Genomic DNA, 25,129 nt, shown 5'->3' with positions numbered 1-25,129 from the left:
AACGGAGGGGGTGGTCGCCGGCTAAAGGGGAAGAAGTTGGGAGGGGCGGTGACGACCATGACGGTGCACGGTGGCACTGGGTGGAGGACGACGAAATGGACAGGGAGAGAAGAGAGAGAGAGGAGAAAAAGAAAAGAAGAAGAAAAGAAAAAAAAGAAAAAGAAAAATTGAGAGAAAGAAATGAGGTCAAATTCTCACATCTTGGGTCACACAAATGATCCAATGAAAAAGATTTCAAAACAGCAAGTTAAATAAAATAATTTAAACGTAGTAATTAAATGAAAATAAAATAATTAAATATAACAATAAACTAATTTAAAATAAAGAGCAATTTAAATATTGAATAATAATTAATAACAAGAAAACACATTGAATTAAAAATTAAAAATCTCAAAATAATATAACGTAAATCATCTAAAATTTAAAACAAGAAAGCTCATAATCTTAATAAATATAATAATTTACTTAGTTAAAATACATGTAAATACGGGGTATTACATTTTGCATCCAAAATTGTTTCTCTAGTTGATTGGATATGGGATTGTGAATGCATAATAATTTTTTTTGTTAACATCTACAAAATCTGTCGATTAGATATGCTAATTTTATAGATTGTTGGATTCAATTGATGAAAATGAATATAATTATTAGAGGCTATTGGAGATTATGAAAATAGAAATAAAAAATATTTAAAAAATAAAAAATAATTAAAGAAATATAAATAATAATAATAAAAAATTTATTATTATAGAAAGTGTAATCACTAATCTAATATAGATTTAAAATTTTGAGTAATTAGTTAAAAGTAAATAAATTACATATTAGTTAAATTTGAAAGAGATGCTTTTACAATGTGAATGCTAAAGTCCCCTGACAAACAGGGATGATATTTTGTCTCCACTTTGGCGCGTGTGTCAACGGAGCCGTGAGTGCCACAAATCCCATTCAGAAGATTCTCGAATAAAACAATTGGAGCACAAAAAATCTCCCTTTTTCTCTGAATTTATTTTGGGTTTTTCTCTTCCATTAGAAAGTGTACTTTTAGGTACAACCCAAAAAGCCAGGTTGGGCGAATCTTTGGATTTTGAGGCGTAGGGACGGATAAGCTTATGGTGGTGTAACGAAGGCACGACAAAGAGAGAGATTGGTTTCAGGCGCTTATTTCCTGAACTGCGTTTCTCTTCGGTATGGTGGTCAAGCTTTGTTTAATGGCTTCTCATGGGTACCCTCCCGGCCTTGTTTTGCACCATGAACAAAGCAGGATCCTCAAGGTAAATCACAGGTCAATTTTAATGCTAGTTGTTATTTTGTTGGGTTTGTTTGCTTGAGTTGTTGCCTAATTAAGTCTTTGATGCCGTGTTTATCGTCTGTGTCAGTCTGATCAGCATAATTGGTATTTGAATTTAATGGATTCGGTGATCTGGGTTGCCGAAATAGGTTCTAATCTCCAGTGTTTTTTTTTTTTTTTTTTTTTGGATTCACGTTTTGATGATAGTCGATCTTGTTTCATGCATGTTTTAATCCAGCTTGGTCGATTGAGCTCGCATCGTATGTGGTTTTAATGGATTTATATCTTGTAGCGGTTTAGGTTGTTAAATCTGTGGGATAGCTCTACAGGTTTTAATGGAGTTCTGTTTGTATTTTTGGTGATCTGTGTTCAATTGCTTAATGGCTTTCTGATACTTGAGAATAATCGCAGGGCAAAATGGATGTTTATTACTTGAGTTTTATATTTTTTTGTGGTGTGGGGTTTTTAGTAATAATCATGATTTGGTTTTCGGTACATGATTTAGTGAGTTAGATAGTAATTTGAGTACTTTTGTGTCTAACTTATCTCACTGCAATGGGATTATCAGTTACTTTCTTACAGTTTAATTATGCAGTAGCTTGTGTTGAATTTTCGATTCACATGGCCAAATGATAATTCGTTTGGTTACACAAATGAGATGAGATGAGATGAGATGAGATAAAAGTTGAAAGTTGAATAAAATATTATTAGAATATAATGTTTTAATATTATTTTTGTTTTGAGATTTGAAAAAGTTGAATTGTTTATTATATTTTTTGTGGTAGTTTGGAAAAGTTGTAATGATTATATGAGATGAGATGAGATGACATGGTTTGAACTGTGTAACCAAACTAGGCCAATCTCTAAGAACTTGACATGTAACTTGCTTATTTAGCGGCACCATCAGAACCCCCCCCCCCCCCCCCCCGGGCCCCCTTTTATGTAAACCGTGCCATTTGCTTAGTGCCAAATTTCTGTCATTTGGAAATTTGGGCTTTATTAGTAGTTGTTTGTATCTTTATTCAGTTTTGAAGTTTGAGATCTTGATTTCTAGTTGAATTGCAATCCCAGTATTATTACATTAATTGTATTACTTTTGACTTTCACTACTTCAGATGGTGAAATCTTCCAACACATTTCAAGAGGACATTAGTTGGTGTAGTTTCTCTGTGTTTTTGTATCTTAATTTAATAGCCTCTAGTGTAGCTTTTAAAGATTCTTATTATCATTAGTGACATTTTGCTTGTTATTGCCATTGGATTTTTACTTTTTAAGATATTGTTGAAGTTTTTATTATCTAATGTGGGTTGCCATAATTGTTAGTTTTTAAGATAGTGCTGGCTTATTTAACTCCATAATGGTCATTCCCCTACTTTTTTTTTTTTTTGGTTTAAAAACTGAACTTTTTTCTTAACATTTTGTTCAATGCAGGATTCTCAACATCTTTTGCCAAGTTCTGGAGCTAAACATGAGATAATAAGATCAACTTCAGTTACCATGAGGCAAAATCAATATGAGGAGCCATTGAAACCTATGAGTGGGTTGCCTGTCTCTAGTCAGTTTGTTCAGATTGACTCAACAGTTAAAAAGCCTGTTCTCATTGACGTGCAAGGTTTGCTGATCATTTTTCAGATGCTGTGGTTCTTTGAAGAAAATTTCCCTTTATTTATTCATACCGCTGCTACTTATGATTTATTAAAAGATCACGGAGGTTATATAAAATAAACTTAGTTTGATTGAATAAGGGATTAAAGTCTGAATATTCCATTGTAAAAGTTTTAATGGGGTCAGTTTTGGAGGGTTAATGATATTAATAGTGACGAGCGTCTGGTTCATATTTGGTTGAAAGAGGTGGTTATGGTGGTCATTAATGGCGGTGGTAATGATGCAGAAGCTAATCAAAATGGCTGCTGCTATCATAGCTTGGCCTTGGCCCATGAGGATGGTGATAGTGGCTGAGGTGGTCACTGAATCTTAGGTGGACTTTGTTGCTTGGTCATAAAAGGATGGTCGGACAAACTATAGAATTAGAGTGGAAACTATGAAAAAAGAGAGAAACAAGAACTGAGGTAAATGCTACTTTTTGAGATCCAAAAATTGTATGCTTTCTATAACACCCATACCCAAAAAAAGAAAAAAAAAGTGAACTAAAACATTTGGTGGCATTCAAGAAATTCCTTTTTTACACTTTTCTTGGGGCTAATTGCTTTTTCAGGAAGCTGATCTCTGAAATCACCTCTATGAAGGAATTCCTTTGTAATGAGTCCTGTCAAGTGCAACCTTAGAGATTTAGTTGTTTTTAAATGTCCCGTAAACTTTTAATTTCTTTAAGTTTCTTTTTACATGTCAAGTAGACTATTGGGCTGTTGTATATAGAGTATGTCTACATGGAGTGTGTTTGTGTATGTGATTGAACATGTGGTAATATGCGTGTGAGAATGAGCAGTAGCAGAGCAAGGGGATAATGCCACTGTTTAAAAACATTGTAAATAAGGGATAATCAAGCAAGGTGGTTATGAAATAACTGGAGATCCATTTATATTGTGTAACAATCAGAAAAGACTGAAGGGAATGATGAATGGAGTTGGGGATATAGCCAGTGACATTTTGGCACTTTCTTTCCTTAGATAGGATGGCATGCAGAATGTTTACACTGCTAATTTCTCTTAGTTTCTCTCCATATTTGTACTGTGCTGAAGTAATCTTATTTGCCTCATTTCTTCAAATACAGAGAATCGCCCAGACTCAGTACTATTTAGCTTTGGAATCGCTGAGCAATGCACAAAACAGGAGAAAATCTTGAAGTTCCTCATGTCCGGACCAAGTGAAGTGGAGAGAAGTGAATTTGATATGTCATTATTCTCTGATTTGATGGGGTTACAAGCGTTGACGACTGATTTGTCCCAACAGTCATCTACACTTATTTACCCGAATGGCACACCTTTGCAGAAGCCTCTCCTGGACTTTATGGGAGATTTGGCCTGTAGTTCAAAATTTACAGTTCACCAAGATGGCCGGGTATCATTCACAGGTACTGGGATGGACGTGAAAGATCTACTTTCATTTGTTGCAGAGTTTGACATATCAAGAAACCCACCGAATTGGAGAAAGCTCTCTATGCTGGTCCCACAATATAAATGGTATGAATGCTTAGACCTATTTATATATCTGTAGAAAAATACAATTGATTTTACATGAATAATATCCTATATACATTCACATTTGTGTGTAAATGTTTTGTGAGGGCTTGCCTTGGTCCTACTATCTAATTTCATTTTTTTTATATTCGATTTAATTTCATTTTATCATGAGTGTTCTCTGTACATTTCGCTGGATCTGATGACTATTCTTTAGTTAGTTTAGCTCATGTATCAAGTGACGAATTCTAATTTCTCTAATCTGCTGACAACCTCTTGATTGGGTAGACATCAGATAATAACTACATGAGCATCTATTTAAAAGGACATGGCTTGACTATCGTGGTTCTCGTCTGCCTTGATTAGAGTCTTTGAGTTTATATTACCTGCAGAAATTTGGTTTACACTTTACTATTACCAGATGATTGACCCATTTTGAGTCAATTCATCAGTGAATAATGTTATGATGAGCAACATTTTTTTTACTTTTTGAGTACATTGAGCAGCAGAAACAATGGAAATTATTGCATTGCCATGCTCGAACCTCTTCTACTTTGCAACATTGTTCGTGGATCTGCAGTGTGAAGTCAAAATTGTTTGGGCTTTGCGTTGCACTTTCCCCTTTAAGTTTTAAACTATCACATATTCTATTAACATAGAAAAGAGTATACTGCTTCTAGATGAATTGTTTTAGTGGATTAGATGTAGTTAGAGCTCTTCGCTTAAATTGATTGAATGAACTTAATATGTTGCGTTTAAGTTGACAGCAATGGGTGTCCTTTATGATTTTGTATTTCTTTTTTCATTTTTATCATCTTCAATTATCATTGTTCTGCCTAAAGTCACTTATAAAAAAAATTATTCTGCCTGAAGTCCTCCTTGATCATTATATTGTCCAGGCTGGAAAGCAATGAAGCAGTTGCCAATGTTCGGGGGTCTTCTTTGAAGCTTCAAGCTACAACTGTTGCCCCTTTGAAGAGGTATACAACACAACATTAATCTAGTTTCTTCATAGTAATGAGCCTGATTGATCTATTATCTGAAAGTTATCTTAAACATGTTTTGAGTATGAGGACAGAGCTGTTTGCTGTTACTTTTTATTCCGCAATGTTTTTGGAAGAATATAACTTTATTCTTCTTCAGAAAATAAGGCCCTGAAAAGATGTTTGGATAATAACAAATGGAAAACAATGGTTCAAGCAATGAAAACTAAAACTACATCCCAAACCCAAATTTGATTTCCCAATCCAGAAATTCATTCAAGTCCACTTCTGAAATATTGATTTTCAGTTGAAATCTCTCTTTTTTGTTTTAGTAATAAGGGTATGTTTGGGAAGTGAGATGAGATGAGAATTTGGTGAATAGTAGTGAAATGGTTTGAGTTAAGATGTTTTATTGGGTTTTTGGAAATGAGAGAAAAAGTTGAAAAAAAATATTATAAAGTTAAAAATTGTTTGAATATAATTTTTGTTTTGAACTTTGAAAAAGTTGTATTGTTTTCTGTGTTTTGTTTGGAAGTTTGGGGAAGTTGTAATGATTATGTAATGATTAGATGAAAAAGTTGAAGATTTGAAATTGAAAGGTGTTTTGTGTTTTGAGTGATATTTGGGAAGGAAATTATGAGAAGTTTTGAGATGAGATGTTCTCAACTCATCTTACTTCCTAAACATGAATCTTTATTGATAGGCAAAAAGGTACAATTCAAGTGCACATGGAGTATGCAAGAGATACACCTATCTAGAAGGTGAAAACGATACTAAAAATCTATGCCAGTTTCCATATTACACAGTGGGTAATGGTTATGGGCTCTGGATTGTTGGGTTCCCCACTGAAATACCCAATTCCATATTTCATAGCTCCACACCTCTTTCCATTCATAATCTTCATCTTCAACAACTTTGCTGCCTGGACGTACCAAAACACCATCTCTACCGCATCTTCCCACCTTATCAACTCTATGATAATGAACATTATGTTCTCCAATCTCTTTATGGTCCCACTTGTACCCGTTCAAACCCTTCTCACCACCTCAAACTACTTGCCATGCCAGTATGGGCTGTCCAGCTGGTGCATCATTGTGCACTACATCTCCATTGTGCCATCCACGTGCTTCATCAATGCGCTGATAATATTTGGATGGGGAAGTTCAAAATTTTTGCAAGTTAGTCGTCAATGAATGGGTTGTTTTCCATGTTTTGAAGGGTATTTTAGGAACAACTGCTTGAAACAAATGAAAATTCCATTTGGCGTTCTCAGAAAACAGGAATATTTGTTTTCCAGTAAAAGGAAAATGAAAATAGCAATCATCTAGTCAAACACAAGTTTTATCCATGTATTGTTTTCGTTTCTAAAAATATTTAACATCTTTTATTTGTGAACCAAAACTAATCAGCTCTATTTTTTTCTCATTTTTAGCATTGACATGGCTATTGACACACATTGCTACTGGTATTTCATATTTTATACGTGCATGCATTCATTGCTTTAATTTTAAGTGAATAACTGTCTTATAAAAAAAATTTAAATGAACAATGTGTTTCCCCAAAAACTAAATATTTGTTGTTATTGAATTAGTTGGTGAGCACACATGAACTTAACTTCCAGCAATTTTATTTGCTTAAATATTAACACATCATTTGTTGATGCTGCTTGTCACATTCGTAACAGTCCTGAGAAATTAAAGGTCAAGCCATCACCAAAGAAGAAGAACAATAGGAAAGTAGGTAGAGAGAGGGATATACACAAGAAGAATTACTTCCATGCATGTGAGACCCTTCTATCATTAATGGTTAACAAGAGATACAATGGAAAAACGGCCGTCCTTTCTCTAAAGAAATCTGGCCCAGAGCTTCCTGAGCTCCTGACGCAATTTTCTGCTGGAATTGCTGGGACTGGCCTTGCTGTACTTTTCTCTGTCGTCGGCAAATTATCTTGTGGGAGGGTACCGTTCTGTTCATCAAAACTCTTGAGCACAGGATTTGGGTTCGGACTGGTTTGGCTCTCATGGTCAGTGAACAAACTAAGAGATACGATTGTATATATCAGCAAGAATGCTGGAAAGTTGGGCGTGAAGGAAGAGCAAATGATGAGGAGGGTGGATAAATGCATGAAGGAGATTTACTTCGGAACTGCAACTTTGATGGTAGTGGCAATGCTGAAGTTTGCATGACCAATGGTAAAACGTTAAAAAAAAGGGGTGTGATTATTATCATTGTAAATGCTATAGCGAAGGCTGTTTAAGATCATACCAGGTTCAAGTTCATCAGGGTTGCTTGAGATGATCACCCCTTAGCTAGTTGTCGAAGTTAATATTTCTAATGGGGTTGTAATTTTGGCATTAGGAAGGTAACATGGCCTGATACGAGAGCAAAAATATTGTACGACTTACCTTACAGTTTTGTATATCGAACCAAGGACTTTTTATCTTTCAATTATTGTTTTTTCGAACTACATTACGCTTTTGGTTTCTGAGCTTTTTTGTTCATAGCTTAAAATAATTGGCAAGAGTTGAAAAAAGACCTAAATTAATTGGTCGTGGCAGCAAAGCTGGGCAGCAAGCATCTGCACAACTAATCATCAATATCAAGTCGCACCCACATATTTCATTCTCTCCCTAGAACTCACTTCAATCGTTAGTGTTAAACAGAGAATATATATGGTTTTGTGGGATTGAAAGAATACATTCCACTCCGGCGTCTCTAAGAGAGGAACTAATGTTTAACTTTTAGGTTGCGTTTGAATGTTGAGATGATTTCAAATTAATTAATTGATCTGTCTGTAAATAGTAATATTTTGTAGAGCAATCGTTGGATTAGCTAAAGTTAAAAGACATTTTTTATGAATGTAATAGAAATTTAACTTTTGACTATTCCATTCACATAAATCTTCACATTGGAATAACTATTTTTTCATTATATAACAATAAAATAATATAAGATGAATTTGATTTTGATTATTCACATTAAATCTTCACATTAGATTATACATTTATTCATTATATAGTAATGAATAACTAATAATTTCAAAAATATTTAATTTTTTTAATTATTAAATTAAATTATTTTATCATATTTTACTATTCTACCTATTATATATTAATTAATAATCATATTCTTATTAAATTAATCTATCACTAACTCAAATTAATATACCAATTATGATAAAATATGTGATAGAAAGAAAGATAAATAATTAATAAAATATGTATTTGATTAATGTACAGTAACTTTCAAATTTGAAAAAACTTTTCAAAGTCACTGTAACTAAATTTCAAATATTTAAAATTTAGCTAATCCATTGTGAGCATATTTTGCTATTGGATACTCAATGAATTTAACTTTTAACTAATTCAATAAGAATGCTCTAAAGTCCCATTGAGATGTATTTAAATGTAAATACGTTGAGATGCGTGTAAATGTATAAAGTAAATTGAAATAAATTTAATTTTTTTTATGAAAAGTTGAAAAGATAACGAGTCAATCAATTATTAATTTGAGATGAATTAGATGAATTAGTGTTCCAAACATAACCTTATATTTGCCATGGTGTAATTGCTATCCTTTGGACCGTGCCACTGGTCAAACCTGTATAACGCTGAAAATAATTCTGATGCGTAATTGAGATTCCTATTTTAGCATAAAATATACATTATCATAAAAAAAAAGAGGATGGCGTGAAGGCAATACAACATCCATACCTATAATTTCAAATCATAAACAATGCAAGAGAAAAATGATGATGATAATTATGTGGCCCTCAGAGTCTGCAATACAATGCATCGATCAACCTTGATTGACTGATTATTTCTAATAACAAGGACAGAATTCAATCAAAGAACAACTACCTTTTTAATTTTACTCATGTGCATCCCACTAGAAAATATTCATCTAGTGTGGACTAGGAAAGTAACAACCGCTTGGCATGTGTATCCAAATCCAGGAGATAACAGCCAGGTCTTTTGTTTCCCACTCTGTTAATGAAAAAATAAAAAGCTGAAGAATCAAAGGAGTGTCAACTCAGCTCAGTACTTTCGAAACTACACCTGCACCAACTGTTCTACCTCCCTCTCTCAAGGCAAACCTTTGTCCTGTTAAATTCAAAACAAGAAATGAGTAAGACCATCTAGTGCTTTTTTAGACTCAACAAGGATGACACAAGTATTGTGAAAAAAGGAAATCTCAAGAAAGTCTAAATTGACACCTTTTGGATAATATGCATGATACTATGGATTTAACTGCGTGAAATTGCAGAAACAGTCAAAGCATTCGGCCTTTTACACCACCGAGAAAATTGTTTAGAATCCATGCTATCGATTAAAGTGCTAATGTATGAAGGTCTCTAAAAAATCCTTCTTTTTTTGTTTTTTTTCTTTTGGCTAGTGTGAAGATCAGTAAATAATAAATACAGTCTCCCTGCATCTGCCATTCATGATATTACATTTGTAACGGAAAATGTTAAATGCATGCCATGCTACCGATAAGAAAAATACATGCCATGGCATCATCCATTGTAAGCATTATGCATGTTTCAGACTCAAACTTCACATGGATAGAACTGATGGTCTGATACACAACCCTAGTACTGAAAGGCAGAAAGTTCACTGACAGCAGATGCGTGCCAACTGCTGTTTGCCTATGGATAAATCTTCAAGTAACTAATTATCAGATTCAATTGAATTAATAAAATTAACAAAATAGTCAACATGAAGGAATCTTTTTGCGCCCATTATTCTGTGTATGCAACTGAAAACGTTTAACATGAGTTTGATTCAGTCTGTCAATCACGAGACACAATTCAATTCCTAATTAGCCACTAACAAGCTAGACAACATAATTTTTTATTTTTTTATTTTTTATGAGTAAACAAAATTTCATTGAAATAAAAGAATAGGCAACATGATAAAGCAAATCTACTTTCGCGTGAAAGTAACATGACATAACCAATATGAATATTCTCATATATGAAGGGTATAGTAAAAAGATTTCCAGCATGCAATTAGGAATGCATACAAATGAAAAGAAATCATGGGAGCAATCTATTGATGTAATACAAAGAAGAAAATTCAGTAGTCTTAAATCAGTTTACCATTCACAGGGTCTTTTTTTTTTTTCCCCTAAGCAAGTAAGCATATCATAGATGAACTTAGCGCTGTACAGGAACCGTCCAAACCAGCCGGAAACCGATCAGACCGGCCGAAACGGTGGAGAACCGGTTGGTATGCAGCAGCAATTAGAGAAAACCGATTTCGGCCAGTTTGAACCTGGTTCAAACCACTGAACCAGCCGATTAAAGAAATTCTATTTTTTTTTTTTTTATATATTCTGTACTCAAAACGACGCCGTTCCACTTAAGTTTAAGTGGAACGACGTCGTTTTAAGCTTGTAGTTGTGTTTTAAATACAATTGAAACGACGCCCGTCGGTTTTATTCATGATGTATTAAAAAAAAATTAAGTAGAACGTTTTGAAATAAAGTCGTCTTCTTCCTCCCTTCTTCCCCGATTCATTTCTTAGTTCTCATCCTCTCTCTCTCTCTCTCTACTCTCTCATATGAAGCTCGCCTCTGAACTGACAGTGAACCGCCAGCGTCTAGAAGGCAAGTGTTTCTCCTCCCTATCGACTGGTTTTCTCCCCAAAAAATGAAGCATGTTGGCGGCGGTTTTGCCCAAAAACCGCGCCAAAGGGGTCGGTTTTCACCCCTAGATGAACTAAAGGATTATAGGATACAAAGTTTGATGGGATGGGAGTCCCCTACAATCTTCCCAAAACTAACAGATACAACACAAGATAAATAAAAAAAAGAGGGATCTGGAGCTAAAAATTTGGCTCCCACCCATTTCCCGCAAGGGGAAGCCGCTTGAAGCGGTTTTTAAAATTTATGGTGTGTGCATGATTAAAAAATACTCCAGTATGCACACCAATAAATATATTGTAATGAAAAATTAATATTACTGAGATATCGCATAGTGATATGCGATATGCGATAAACATTGAAGGCACAGTGCTCTTCGCAAGAGTAAAGTTATGGCCGACCTTTCATAGTTCCTAAGAAAGATCAACATACAAGTAGCTCCTTTACATTCACTTTTCCTAGATGAAATTAAGTTGGACACACCTGGTTCAAGAGGAACGGGTGAAATCAGGTCAAATACTGCAGTCACATTGTCACCAGGCATAACCATTTTAACATTTTCAGGCAATTCTACTTTGCCAGTGATATCTGCAGTCCTCATATAAAACTGAGGCATGTAATTTGAGAAGAAGGCCGTATGCCGTCCACCTTCATCCTTTGTAAGTACATATATCTCAGCCTCGAATTTCGTGTATGTTTTAACAGTACCGGGCTTGGCAATTACCTATAAAATAAGAAACAAAGATAGTCAAACTTCCTTTGATAATAATAATATTCACTATTCAATACCACATGATCAACATCTCAAAGTTGATTTCATAACAAAAATTTAACTAGCACGTGCCTGCATTCACAAAATTTTTATTTTCAGTGAGGTAGCCACATGCACCGTTGATCAAACTGTTAATCAGGTGAAGCACACAATTTATGTTATTTATAATTATCAAAGCGAACACAATGAAATTAATCTGTATAGGATACTGCTTAAATTTGTACCAGAATCAAGTGAGTAAACTAATTTTCATAAAATACGCCAAGAAGTTGGACAGAAGATTTGGTAAGCATACGCAAAAGTGCATTTTGGGATCTAGATAAACTACTTTAAGTAACATATGAATTATGCATGATGCCAAAGGGTCCAGCGTTTATAGTTCTTCAAAAACTTGACATGCAACTCACCTGACCACGTTCGATGTCTTCCCGTTTTAGACCACGAAGAAGAAGACCCACATTGTCACCGGCCTATTATCAATTACAAACCAACCATTAATCCAACATGAGCAGTGCAAGATCCTATGTACCTATGTATAGCTCAAGGTATTATCAATCACTTACTTGTCCTTGGTCCAATATTTTTTTGAACATTTCAACACCAGTGACTGTGGTTTTTAAAGGAGCGCCCTGCATAGAGTATGGAAATAACAAGACAATTTTACAATCAGAAATTCGAAGTATAGATTTTGACAACAAAATCTAAAGAGGTCACGTTCAAAGCCAATTTAAACTAAACAGAGGCACATTCCCATTAGTAATAGCAGAATCATTAGCAGCAGATTAGAAAGCAGATATCATCAGCTAATTCCTGAGAGGTGCTGCCCAAGAATTACACACAAATAAGACAACCAAAAATGATTACACACTTACCTGCCTTAACCCCAGAACCTCAACTTCCTCGCCAACTTTAATAGTTCCTTGTTCAACGCGGCCAGTTGCAACAGTTCCACGCCCCTTAAACAAACAAAAATAATTAAAGCTAAGTTGAAATTCCCTAGAAACAACTCTGTTCATAAAGTGTACGAGCAAAATAGCAAAGAACCTATCTTCAGTTTATGGCAAAGGCAATATCTAACAAAAATCTTGAAAAACAAAGGCATCTCCGTCCAAAATGGCTTTTCATAAAATAATTTAATTATATAAATGACAACATTTTACAAACAGTAACTTATTTACTCACTTAACTATTTTATAGATCAACTGGAATCAACAGACCATGAAAATGGAATGCCGAGAGAAAGATTTAGCAAATGCAAACTTTTAAACATCCCATGTAAATCACAAAATTCCTTTTCATTAAATGCAATTTACAAATTGATGCTCAATGGATATCCTTTTACCTGAATTGAGAATACATCTTCAATAGGCATCAGAAAAGGCTTGTCAAGCTGCCGTACTGGGTCAGGAATGTAATCATCCACAGCTTCCATTAATTTCAGGATAGCCTTTTTGCCTATCTCCTCATTTGTACCTTGTAAGGCAGACAAAGCTGAACCCTGAACAATGGGGATATCATCCCCAGGAAACTTGTAGAAGCTAAGAAGCTCTGCCAAATAAAAAAGCTTAAAGTGAAATAGTTGTCTTAGAAACAAAATTAACCAAAGTGAAATACTTATACATAAGAAATAATTCTCAAAAAGCCACCCTACCACGGAGCTCCATTTCCACAAGTTCCAATAACTCAGGGTCGTCTATAGAATCAACTTTATTTAGGAAACAAACAAGTGATGGCACACCAACCTGCGCAAATGCATTAGAAAATCCACATATAGTTGATCTAAAAGCACCAAAAACAATGCAAGAGGAGCTAAAAAAGTATGATGGATAAAAGTTAGGAGCCGCCATTAGCAGGGTGCCCACCTGGCGTGCAAGCAGAATATGCTCCTTGGTCTGTGGCATCGGCCCATCGGGGGCAGATACGACGAGGATACCCCCATCCATCTGTGCAGCACCCGTAATCATGTTCTGCAAATAATGAGATAGGTGCATGAGGGCATGAAATTTTTTAAATGAAGAAAAATGCAATGCTATAAATATGGACATTGAGATATAACTGACATACAAAGTGGAATAGCATCACTGACAAATGAAAAATAGCTGGGTGTGCCTTTCAGATGGGGTGTGGAAAAGTAAGAGGGAAGGGGGGTTGTTATCCCAATGTGTTAGATTTGAGGTGGGTGATGATTTGGAAGACGATCCCTATCTGTATTATGTGGTGCTTGTGGCAGGAGAGAAATGAGAGGACGTTTGAAGACAAAGAGAGATCTATGGAGGAGCTAAAAATTTTCTTTTTCAGAATGCTTTGTACTTGGGCCATTGTTGTGGACTTTAATGGCATGGACCTTCATGAGTTCTTAGTTTCTAATGTGCCTACGTAGATAGGACATACTTACTTTGTAATTGGCAGTTTGTTGCCCATTCTTGGATTAATAATACTTATTTTACTTATAAAAAAAAAAAAAAAAGATTTGAGGTGGGTGATGAAACCAAGCTCAGACTCTGGCACAATTTGTTATGCAGGATCAATCTTTGAAGACAGCTTTCCTGGCATTGTTTAGCATCTCCCATTATAGGGATGCTTGATAACAAAATATTTGTAGGTCTCTACTACTAGATACCAATGGATTGTACTTTAGTCAGAACAGCACAAGATTTTTTTATAAGTAATCAGACCACCACATGATTGGATGTGAAGCTGATCTCCTCTTTCTTTAATTGTTTGTACTCTTTCAGGCAGTAATCTGCTAGATCCCTTCTAGAAGAAATACCTTTGAGGTCAAATCTTTCTACTAAGCACTCCTCCGTAGCATTGCCCTTTTTTCCCTTGGATAAGCATTTGCAGGAAGGTGCTGTCACGGGTAGCATTCTTGTCTGGATGGCAGCCATTGGAAAGATCCTAGCAGTAGATAATTTGGGAAAGAGGACTGTTGTAGTGATAGACTGGTGTTGTATGTGAAAGCAGCACGTAGAAAGTATTGATCATCTTTTGCTTCGCAGTGAGTTGGCTGGGGCATTTTTTTTTTATCGGTAAACAAAACTTTATTGATCATAAGAATAGGCATAAGCCCAAGTATATGGGACAGTTGGGTGGGGAATTATGAGTATAAGTGCTTCGTAATTTGGGATTGAGCCATTGCCACAATAGGTGGTGAACTTGATTGCTTGTTGGTGAAGTCAACTTGGTAGCCATGGCAATCTAGAGGTTTGGAGGATGGTTACTTTGTGTTTTATGTGGTGCATTTGGCAGGAATGTAACGCTTGGACCTATGAAGATTACGAGAGGACAGTGCAATTTAGTACCCATCAATTTGAGGTTGCTAGCCTTTTATGGAACATGATTTTTGGCCTTTTTGGGATAGATTGGGTTATGCCTTCTCGTGTGCCGTATCCTTTAACATGTTGGACAGGGCAGTTTAGTACCCATCATAGGTACCATGATGGAAAATGTGGTTGTGTTTACTATGGTGTCTTCAAGAGAAAGAATGATTGCAATTCCAAGGATTGCGAGAGATTCGTGCCAGAGCCCAAGTCTTGCTTTTTACAGATCTTCTTCCATTGAATTGTAGTCCAAAATCATGCTACTTTTTATATTTATACTTTTCATGAATTCCTTGCACTTTTCTCCCTTTTGCTAGTTAGGTGGATCTCATGTATACTAACTGTGTACAAGGGTAACACCCTTTTCACCTTAATAGAAGTCTACATTACTTAGAAAAAAATTAATAAACGACAATGATTGAGTTAAGAGTCATTCTGTTCAATTATTTCCAATTTCTCTAGTTTTCTAGATTTCATAGAATTATGTTCTCTCTCTCCCTCCATATAGTTTGGATCCTCCCCATTGTATACTTCTTGTGTACTTCAGTGGCGCTCCTCTGTGCTTTGAATAAGATTGCCTCTCTCTCTCACACACACACACACACACACACAAAGTTTGTCGTGTGTGTGAAGAACAAGCTAGTTGAACTAATTTTTCATTTTCACCTAAATTTTTATGCAAATCCAAACCAATATGTTATTTATTTACATAGTCACAAAGGGATGTAAAGATCAAAGATGTACAAACCAAACACACATTTTTTTATCGGTAACAAGATTTTAATGATCATAAGAATAGGCAAGAGCCTAAGTATACGGGACATATAATTTCACAAAGCAAGAATAAGCATATACAAATTGATCTACTGTATAAAAGTGAACTTCGTTCATCAATGAGCTTGTCTTGCAAAATTTTCAAAAGGATTTAACATAATTATTTCATAACAGAATTAAATAAATTGTACAGCTTGCCTTAACATAATCTGCATGTCCTGGACAGTCAACATGTGCATAGTGTCGCTTAACTGTTTCATACTCCACGTGTGCCTGAAAAATTATTTCACCACTAAAGCAAGCTGAAGGTGAAGAGGAATTTCTTAAGCAAGCAAGACTAGGGGTGTAATCGGTCTAGTCTGGTTGATCCATAGAGGAATTTGGACCGGACCGAAAATTTCAGTCCACCCTTTTTCCAGACTGAGACTGGACCGATTACCCCTATAGACCGAACCGGACCGTTAGCTATCGGACCAATTCAGTCTGGGCCAGTGTAAAATGGGCCAAACATACAAAAAGCCCAAAATCACTTCTAATGTGTATTTTCGGCCCAACTATACAAAAAAGCCCACAATTTTTACATTTTTGAATATCAACTATTGAACTTTATTTGCATATTTTGTACTTGAAAATAGCCTAAAAACAGTCGGGTAAATTATCAAAATTATCAATATCCATCCTTGAGAATTAGCAATCATCATAATAAAGTTAAAAAAAAAAAATAGAGAAAATGAAATTGAAAAATGCAATATCATCCAAACTCCAAATACATATGGTCAAAGATGATAAGTTAGATAAAAATTACATAATTAACTTATACAACTACTGTATAAAATAATATATATAAAAAATATTTTGAAAAACTATATATATACTTCGGTTGGTCCAATCCGGTCCTAAAAAACCACACCCTAGGACCAGATTGAAAACCGAATTCTAAGTTTATATGGACCGAAACCAACTAATATACTTATCGGTCCGGTCCAGACTGGTAAACTTACACCCCTAAGGAAGATAGAATGGCATGGCAAAACCAAAATATGCATTAAGAAAACAGTAATCCAACCGTTGCAATCGTAATTCCTCTCTTCTTCTCTTCTGGGGCCTTGTCAATTTCATCAAAGGCAATAGCCTTAGCTTTCCCTTCTTCTGCTAGAACCTGGAAAGGAATCACATGAAAATTTCAGAAATTAGGTCAGGGAAGCAGTTCCTATCTCATACGATATTATTCACCTGTCTAGATTTTACTCACATAAACAAGCACGAAGTAACCAAAGTAACGATTGGGGAAACTAAATATAACCCACATAAGCAACCAAGTTGATAGACGAGGACCAAACCTTTGTGATAGCTGCAGTCAATGTAGTCTTCCCGTGATCGACATGCCCAATAGTTCCCACATTCACGTGAGGTTTCCTGCAAGCAAAACAACATCAAACAAACTAACAATGATACAAAGGAAACTAAACAAAAATCCATACTTTGCACATATAAATTGATGGGATTAATACCCAATAATCAAATTTGCGTGACATTTTGTAATAATCTTCCATTTAATAAACATCTTATTGTTCGGAAAATTACATGAACACTAGGCATTACATTTAATTCAATCCATAAGTTATATTATATTTGATTTATGTAATATAGAAAAAATATATATCACAATTCCTTGTAACGTATAGATTATAAGTCAACACTTAATAATAACATTTGGAATTTTATCTAATTAGATTTTAATATGCCAACTATGATGATTTATCTTAATTAGGGGTGTAAATTTAAACCGGAAAACTGGATCGGACCGGACCGGTTGGTCCGGTTTTGAACCGGTCCGGTCCGGAACCGGTTCCTATATTATGAAAACCGGCCGGAACCGGTCCGGTTTCGGTTCCGTAGTTTCCGGAACCGGACCGGACCGGTTGAAAAAAATACATATATAAAAATTAATTTTATATATTATACAAAATATTTATATATATAAGTTTTATATATAATATATAATTACATATTAAATTTTTATATATAATATATAATTATATATCATATATGAAATAATTTCATATTATAATTTATAAATTATAACATAAAATGTTAATCTTAAATATGAACATTTGTAATTTTTTTGATTATATGTTATTAATATAATTATATATAAGATAATTTTATTATAATTTATAAAATAAAAGTTTAATCTTAAAGATGAAAATTTAATTGATCATATGCTTTAAACGTAATATATATATATATTAAATTATTAATAACATTTTATTATAAGAAGTAATAATTTATTATATATTTTTTATATTTTAAAAAAACCAGAAAACCGGACCGGACCGGACCGGAAACCGGTAAAACCGGATGTACCGGTTTAGGAGGGTAGCCTGGGCGTAATCGGTTTTGAAAAATGAAAAACCGGTACATACCGGTTCGGTTCTAGATTTTGTCCAAAACCGGACCGGACCGGACCGGTTACACCCCTAATCTTAATCATAAAAGTGATGACTTCTAATTGACATATTGATAAACTTAGTATATTTAACTAGATCACAGTGACTTATTCTGAACAATATTGTTAATCAATTAGCAGATAAACTTTTACAAACAGCATTCGATTCTTAATCCTAAGGTTGAGAACTCAGATGTGACATTGTTTGCTTTGATGTGACATTGTTTCCGTTCTTTGTTACTTTGGGCTAAGGCTATTGTATTAGAGGGGGTCAACTTTAATGATTTTTATGCTTCTTTTTCTAGTTCGTAGGTTGTAATTAGGTACTTCTCTCTTGTATACTATGTATTCAAGAACGAGATCCTTTTGAGTCAATACTTTAGTAGTTGGGTGAACATATTTTCCACCATTGGGGAAACATTGTTCTTCAAGATGGAATCCATAGTCTTTATTGAGACACAAAATATCCATTTGAGATCAATTTGATGGAGAATTGATTATTTTGAATATCATGTCTAAGTATTTTAGTAAGGAATTACTAAAATCAATTTATTGTATAGAATATGATTCTAAGCGTATAAGAATGCTCAAAAAGATTAAAGTAGGCACCCAAACAAATAATAACATAAAGAAAATAAAGTTCAGCATATTAAAGCTTTATTTTTCTATGAATATTTCATGTATGGGTCAATTGAAATATTTGGTAATTGGAGCTCTTTTGTTAATTAAACAAAATTTAGAGTGCAACTACGATTTCTTAGTGTAATATATCATAATTAAAGGCAACCTAAGGTTAGTTATGAGATAACTAAAACCTCAAGGCCCTTTGGAGCTAAATTCTAATTTTCTTATGGATCACTCTTCGTCCTTGGGAAGATAGCTAGAATTTGAAAGAAGAAAGGAAAAATGTTTTTAATCCCTATTGGCATGGAGCATGGTGATACAAGAGCATGTAAAATATTTGGAGAGAAGTTTTTTGGAAGTATTCTCTCTGCAGGCTCTCAGCTCACTCTTGCATCGAAGGAAGATCGTAGTTTTGAAAAGAATAATGTTCTATTTTCTGTTATCACGAGAATGAGAATGCAAAATACGGATTAATAAGAAAAATAATTCCATCTTCGTATGGAGCATACACTCCTAATTTGTTACAAAGTGATTGAAGAGAAGATTATGGTAAAAGAGCATTATACTTGATTTTTTTTTTGGATAATTTTTTTTTTTTTTTATTTTTTTCAAATCTTAGGTATGTTCTTTTCCCTACCAATTTATATTTTTTTTTCCCTTAGATTCATGCAAATTTGAAGATTTTGATTACATTGATTCCGTTGTGCTTATGGCTTGTAAATATGATTTCCCACACATCAATAACAATAGTCTCTTTGCATAGAGTGTTTGGAATCTTAAATAGGTTAACAAAGGAGAATCAATACACTCGCTCAATTCAAAATCTTAGGCCCATTTGGTTTCACAAATGGTCTCAACCCATCTCATCTCATCTCAACATCCAAACACCATTCAAACACAAACACTTTTCAATTTCATCTAATCATTACCTAATCATTACAACTTTCCCAAACTTTCAAACAAAACACAAAAAATAATTTAACTTTTTAAAATCCAAAAAATAAAAATAATATTATAATAATATTTTAACTTTATAATATTTTTATTTAACTTTTTCTCTCATTTCCCAAAACCCCATAAAACATCTTAACTCAAATCATTTCACTACTATTCACAAACTATCACACTGCTATTCACAAATTTTTCATTTCATCTATGTAACCAAGTGAGGGCTAAGTTAGACTGTTACAGAAATATGAAAGAGTTGACACCGGAAATACAAAAGTTATTCCTTTTTCAATACCAATTTGAAACAGAAGTGATGAATATGTTATTGAACGTTTCCACAAAAAGAGAGAATCTCTTCACTTGTAGAAAAATTCAGAAGTAATTTTTGCTACAGCAGAAATTTTGTTAGTCTTCTTAAGTTTTGACATCACCAGTTACATATGCTAAGTGGCATATTTTAAGTGGATGTTATTTGAGTGATTGATATATGAATTCAATTAAAATGAGCTGCATTAGCGAATGTGATTAGCGCTACCGGAATGAATAGTAGTATTGCTCGTTATAATCACTAGTGCTACAAAACCCAATAGCTACCTTCCAGAAACGAAAGACAAAAGGACATACAAAAAAGCCCAAAAAATCTACAAGTCACCAACTACTTCAATAATCACCCACTTTGCTAATCACATTTCCAAAACCAATTCTGCAATTAGACTGTCACAACTCTCTAACACCACTGTTAAATTTCAATCAACACAACTTTTAACATGCATTTATACGTATATACGTACATGAATACACACAAACACACGCATAACATGGGGCATACATACAAATCACATACAAAGGCATATATATAATTGATGGACAGGAGATGGGGCATACGTTCTGGTGAAGGTGGCCATGGATCTCCACCAGGAATTGGGAGCTGAAACTCGGTCATTTCCGGATATGTAATCTGAGAGAGAGGAGTGAGCCGATGATCCCACACAGCAGCAGTTGATTTGGGAGGAGAAAGGGAGGAGGCGCTTGGAGTTGGGGTTTCTGAGAAGTAGCGAGGCCATGGGCATTGGGGAACCAGAAGGGAAGTGAAAGAACAAGAATAGCCCTAGAATTCAAGAAGAAATGCGTAGCTTCATACGCAGAGAAAAATGCTTTAAGGGGTTTAAGCAGCCGCTCTGCGATTCGAGGGTCTTAGCAGCTCTAGCGTCTAAGAGCGCTCTCGTTGATTCAAAGTTAAAAAGGACATTTTTGTACGAATATAACATAAATTTAACTTTTAGCTATTTGATTCACATAAATTTTTATATTAGAATAATTATTTTTTTATTATATAATAATAAAATAATATAAGATGAATTTAATTTTAATTATTCATATCAAATCTTCATATTAAATTATACATTTATTCATTATATAATAATGAATAACTAATAATTTTAAAAATATTTAATTTTTTTAATTATTAATTTTTTTATTTTATCATATTTTACTATTCTACCTATTATATATTAGTTAATAATCATATTCTTATTAAATTAATATATCATTAACTCAAATTAATATATCAATTATGATAAAATATGTGATAGAAAGAAATTGAGAGAGAAATAATTAATAAAATATATATTTGATGTATGTACGGTAACTTTTAAATTTGAAAAAACTTTTGAAAGTCACTGTAACTAAATTCTAAATATTTGAAATTTGGCTAATCTAATGTGAGCATATTTCACTCTCTAATAGTTAAATACTCATTAAATTTAACTTTTAGCTAATCCAACAAGAGTGCTCTAACTGAGACTGTCTATAGGTCTGAATTTGGATGTGATGAAAAGTTTAACTGATTAATAATAAATTTTGTAAAAAATTTATTTTAAAAAAAATGATATTCACAGTAAAAACAAAATTGATTTTTTATTTAGTTAGGTCGCCTTTTTTGAAAAAAAAAAAATACTTATTACAAATCATTTTCATCTACCTTATGTATTTATCTTCATTTCACTTAAAGTTTAGAATTTAGATAACAAATTTAATTAATATTGATCCCTGAAAAATTTGATTCTTAAACATGTGTGTAAAATACACCTAATAAAATATTTATATGACATAATTTGATTTAGAAAATAAATTTTAAAATTTGAATCTTACCATTTAAGTAATGTAATTAGTGTGTTCTACACTTTTTTTTTTTATCATCGAAGTGTGCTCTACACATGGACTTTATAATAGAATAACTTATTGATCTCTACACTATAATGTTCATATCTAATTGAGTCTCCAATGGTGTTTGTTAACGTCGTGTTTCGCATACCCTTGGGCCAGGTTCCGACAACTTAGGTCTTCCGAAATGGGCCTGCAAAAGATAGAAGAAAAGGTAACTAGGAGAGGGCGACTTTGGGGCCGAGGAGTTTCCGATGCCAAAGTTAGTAAATATTCTTGGAAGTTTGTAAATAAATAAAAGAGTCTAGAGATCAGAGAGCTTTCTCGTACCTGGAGCTTACTATTTATACCATGGGTTGGGGGAAGTGAAGATCGTCTTTGTCTCCACAGAGTTCGTGCCTCTTATGTTGTTTCTACTATCAAGGTCTTTTAATGCGGCGTGGCTCTGCGAAGGCACCATAAATGTGGCGTGTAGCTCAGTAGTGGCGCCATTAATGCGGCGTGGTTTCTTCGACTTGCGTTCATCCTTTGTGAGTCGTAGATGGTCTGATATCAGGATCGAGGGCCTTCCGCATTTCCCATTGTGCTCTATGCAAGTTTCTAGGTTTTGACCGCTACCGTGGGCTGTCAGACTGATCTGTCTTATCGATTACTTGACTCTTTTTCCAGGTAGATGCTTTAACCCCTACGCGATTCTGGTGGCCCTTGAGCCTGCTATTGGGCTGAGGCCCAGTGGAATTTGTGAAGTAGGAAAAATCACCTTACAGTTACTCCGTCAATTCCTCTCGGATAAGAGGGGAATTCTTCCTTTATTCCTTCAATTTTTGCTCTGCAAGACCACTCGGCCTTCCTTGCTCTAAGCTGAGCAATGGTTGGCCTCCCACGCATGTGGTAGTATTGTGTCGGTTACACTTCGCATTGAATAGCGTCCCTTTGGTTCTAGCGCCATGACTTCATGTTAGGCAGCCATTTATTTCACACATCGTATCAGCAGATACACTATGCAAAAGTTACAATAATCGAGGGATTCTGTTACTTTGGGGGACACGTGGAGTTATGTTGCATCTGGAGTTCAAAGGTCAACCTCGCCTATATAAGGACCCTTTCTCCTTGGTAAAAGTTCATTATACTCATTCGGCCTTTTGCTTCGTTTCCTGCGCTCCTTGCTTGCTACTTGAGTCCTTTGTTACTTTGTTTTCCTTCGGTTATCTCCCAAAATTTCTTACTTTTCTTTTGATCTCTCATGGCTCTGAAGAAATCTTCACGCCCTTTTGGACAGGTTGGATCCTCTGGTGGTGCTTAGGCTATAATTGGCCACGGTGGTTCCACCCCGGAGGAATTTGCTGGATTTTCATGGCGATCGGTGGTGACTCCTGCCGAACTAGAGGAGTTGAAGGTGACCTATAGGATCCCTTCGAAAGTTGATTTTGTGGTGCCCTCTCCCATCGAAAGGGTAGTGGACTCTGAGGGTTATGGCACCAAGGTTGCTGTGTACCCCATTATGTTCTCCTGCGGCCTTAGGCTGCCATTTTTTCGGCTAGTGCGAGAAGTTTTAGGCTTTTTCGAGTTGACGCCTGCTTAGCTTCCTCCCAACTTGTGGAGGATTCTTGTTTGGCGTTGTGTCATCTGGCACTGCACGTTGGAGGAGGCTATGTTAGACTTCCCGGACCTCATAGCTCATGAGTTCTTCATCACTCACAACATTCTGCGGAAGGACCGGTACCTCTATGGCTTCCAGCCGATTCAAGAGTTGGTTCGGTTGGAGGCACAACATAATGTCGTGAAGGGGGTACAACCACCGATTCTTCTTCTTCTTGTTAAGCAATGGATGGGAGTTCCCAAACGGGCAAGCCCTCAAGCACCAATTTCCCAAACGGGAGTTCCCAAACTGGTAGATCTCCTTGCCCTTTCTCTACTGTTGTCATCCCTTTGCTCCTCCTTGTTCTTGCCCTTTTACTTATTGTGCTCCTCTCATTCTCGCTCTTTTGCTTATTGAGCTCCTCTTCGAGGCCATTCCTTCCCGCCGACTTCACCTCCTCCAATAGTTTTTCATACCTCTCCTCGGCTGGCGGGTTGTTTCAGGTGGCTCCTGGGCAAGTGTGGTGGCCGTACGACTCAATTAGTTGCCTCACTACATCCCTGTTATCTTTTAGAGGTAACCTCGGGTGTTATCGACACGACGTAATGATGGAGATCTCTATCTGCCACTTTCATGGAACATGATTTGATTGAGCTCGATTGTGACGAGTCGCCTTGCGTAGTAACTTGTTCTTTGTCGCTTTGCGGCTTGATGTTGTAACTTATTCCTTGTAGCTCTGTGACTTTATGTTGTAACTTTCAATAATTAATAATATTGCCTTTTGTTGACTATATCCGACTATGTCCTTTGTGCATCCCTTTTTCACTGTTCTCTCTCTCTTTTTTTTTTGGGGCTGCTTGGGGGGGCTTGGCCACAAGGATTCGCCACACAAGGCTTTGGCGGTCCACCCGGCCAGTGCCTGGTCTACTAGCGGTCTACTTGCTTGCATCCCTTTCATTGGACTTTACCACGTGGCTCTCCCAGGGCCTTAGCAACTTTGTTTGAGGAGGCAACCGTTCTTCACATTCCCCTTTATCATAGATTTGTTCTTCGGGTAGCTGTGGAGCTGATCTCGCTCTTCGCCGCTGGAAGTTAAGATGGCCTTGGGCTCGGCTTGCCTCATTGGTTCCCCCGGGGGGGGGGGGGGTAAGTAGTCAGGGCAATTTGAAGCTGTACCCATCTTTCTACATTAGCGTAGATTTATTTTTCGGGTAGTCGTGGGGCTGATCCTGCTCTCTGCAGCGGGAAGTTAAGACATCTTTGGGCTCGGCTTTTCTCCTTGGTCTACGAGGAGGTAAGTAGTCTGAGTAGTTTGGAGCTGTACCCATCTTTCTCCATTAGCATAGATTTATTCTTCAGGTGGCCGTGAAGCTGATCCCGCTCTTTGCCGCAAGGAGTCAAGATGGCCTTGGGCTTAGCTTGCCTCCTTGGTCTGTGGGAGGTAAG

General features: G+C 35.4%; 2 protein-coding genes across 6 annotated transcripts; one reads left to right on the top strand and one right to left on the bottom strand.

The window, feature by feature from the left end:
* Window positions 1–867: 867 nt before the first annotated feature.
* On the top strand, window positions 868–24,945 carry LOC121263646. 4 transcript variants are annotated; one of them, XR_005940312.1, is made up of 8 exons: window positions 981–1,271; window positions 2,720–2,900; window positions 4,020–4,428; window positions 5,325–5,405; window positions 7,093–7,617; window positions 9,590–9,616; window positions 13,226–13,228; window positions 24,933–24,945. XR_005940312.1 is itself a non-coding variant. In XM_041166671.1 (6 exons), exons 1-5 carry the CDS (start codon window positions 1,188–1,190, stop codon window positions 7,592–7,594), a joined length of 1,257 nt encoding a protein of 418 aa, XP_041022605.1. In that variant the 5' UTR covers window positions 981–1,187; the 3' UTR covers window positions 7,595–7,618; window positions 9,590–9,612. The 4 variants fall into 4 exon arrangements, 2 of the variants coding, with proteins under 2 accessions (XP_041022606.1, XP_041022605.1); XR_005940313.1 differs by having other exon boundaries at window positions 7,093–7,623; window positions 9,597–9,616; window positions 24,933–24,944; XM_041166671.1 differs by lacking the exons at window positions 13,226–13,228; window positions 24,933–24,945 and having other exon boundaries at window positions 7,093–7,618; window positions 9,590–9,612.
* On the bottom strand, window positions 9,189–21,155 carry LOC121263645 (elongation factor Tu, mitochondrial-like). 2 transcript variants are annotated; one of them, XM_041166670.1, is made up of 13 exons: window positions 20,827–21,155; window positions 17,261–17,336; window positions 16,987–17,079; window positions 16,119–16,193; window positions 13,689–13,793; window positions 13,478–13,568; window positions 13,169–13,374; window positions 12,699–12,782; window positions 12,390–12,455; window positions 12,234–12,296; window positions 11,538–11,778; window positions 9,387–9,511; window positions 9,189–9,351 (listed from the first exon to the last, which is right to left on the bottom strand). In XM_041166670.1, the coding sequence occupies exons 1-12, from the start codon at window positions 21,009–21,011 to the stop codon at window positions 9,441–9,443; spliced, it is 1,356 nt and encodes a 451-aa protein (XP_041022604.1). In that variant the 5' UTR covers window positions 21,012–21,155; the 3' UTR covers window positions 9,189–9,351; window positions 9,387–9,440. The 2 variants fall into 2 exon arrangements, with proteins under 2 accessions (XP_041022604.1, XP_041022603.1); XM_041166669.1 differs by lacking the exons at window positions 9,189–9,351; window positions 9,387–9,511 and having other exon boundaries at window positions 11,337–11,778; window positions 20,827–21,149.
* Window positions 24,946–25,129: the final 184 nt, after the last annotated feature.

Source organism: Juglans microcarpa x Juglans regia, chromosome 4S (genome assembly GCF_004785595.1).
Source record: "Juglans microcarpa x Juglans regia isolate MS1-56 chromosome 4S, Jm3101_v1.0, whole genome shotgun sequence".
In the NCBI taxonomy this organism is placed as follows: Eukaryota; Viridiplantae; Streptophyta; class Magnoliopsida; order Fagales; family Juglandaceae; genus Juglans; species Juglans microcarpa x Juglans regia.
This window is presented reverse-complemented; position numbering and strand designations above follow the sequence as displayed.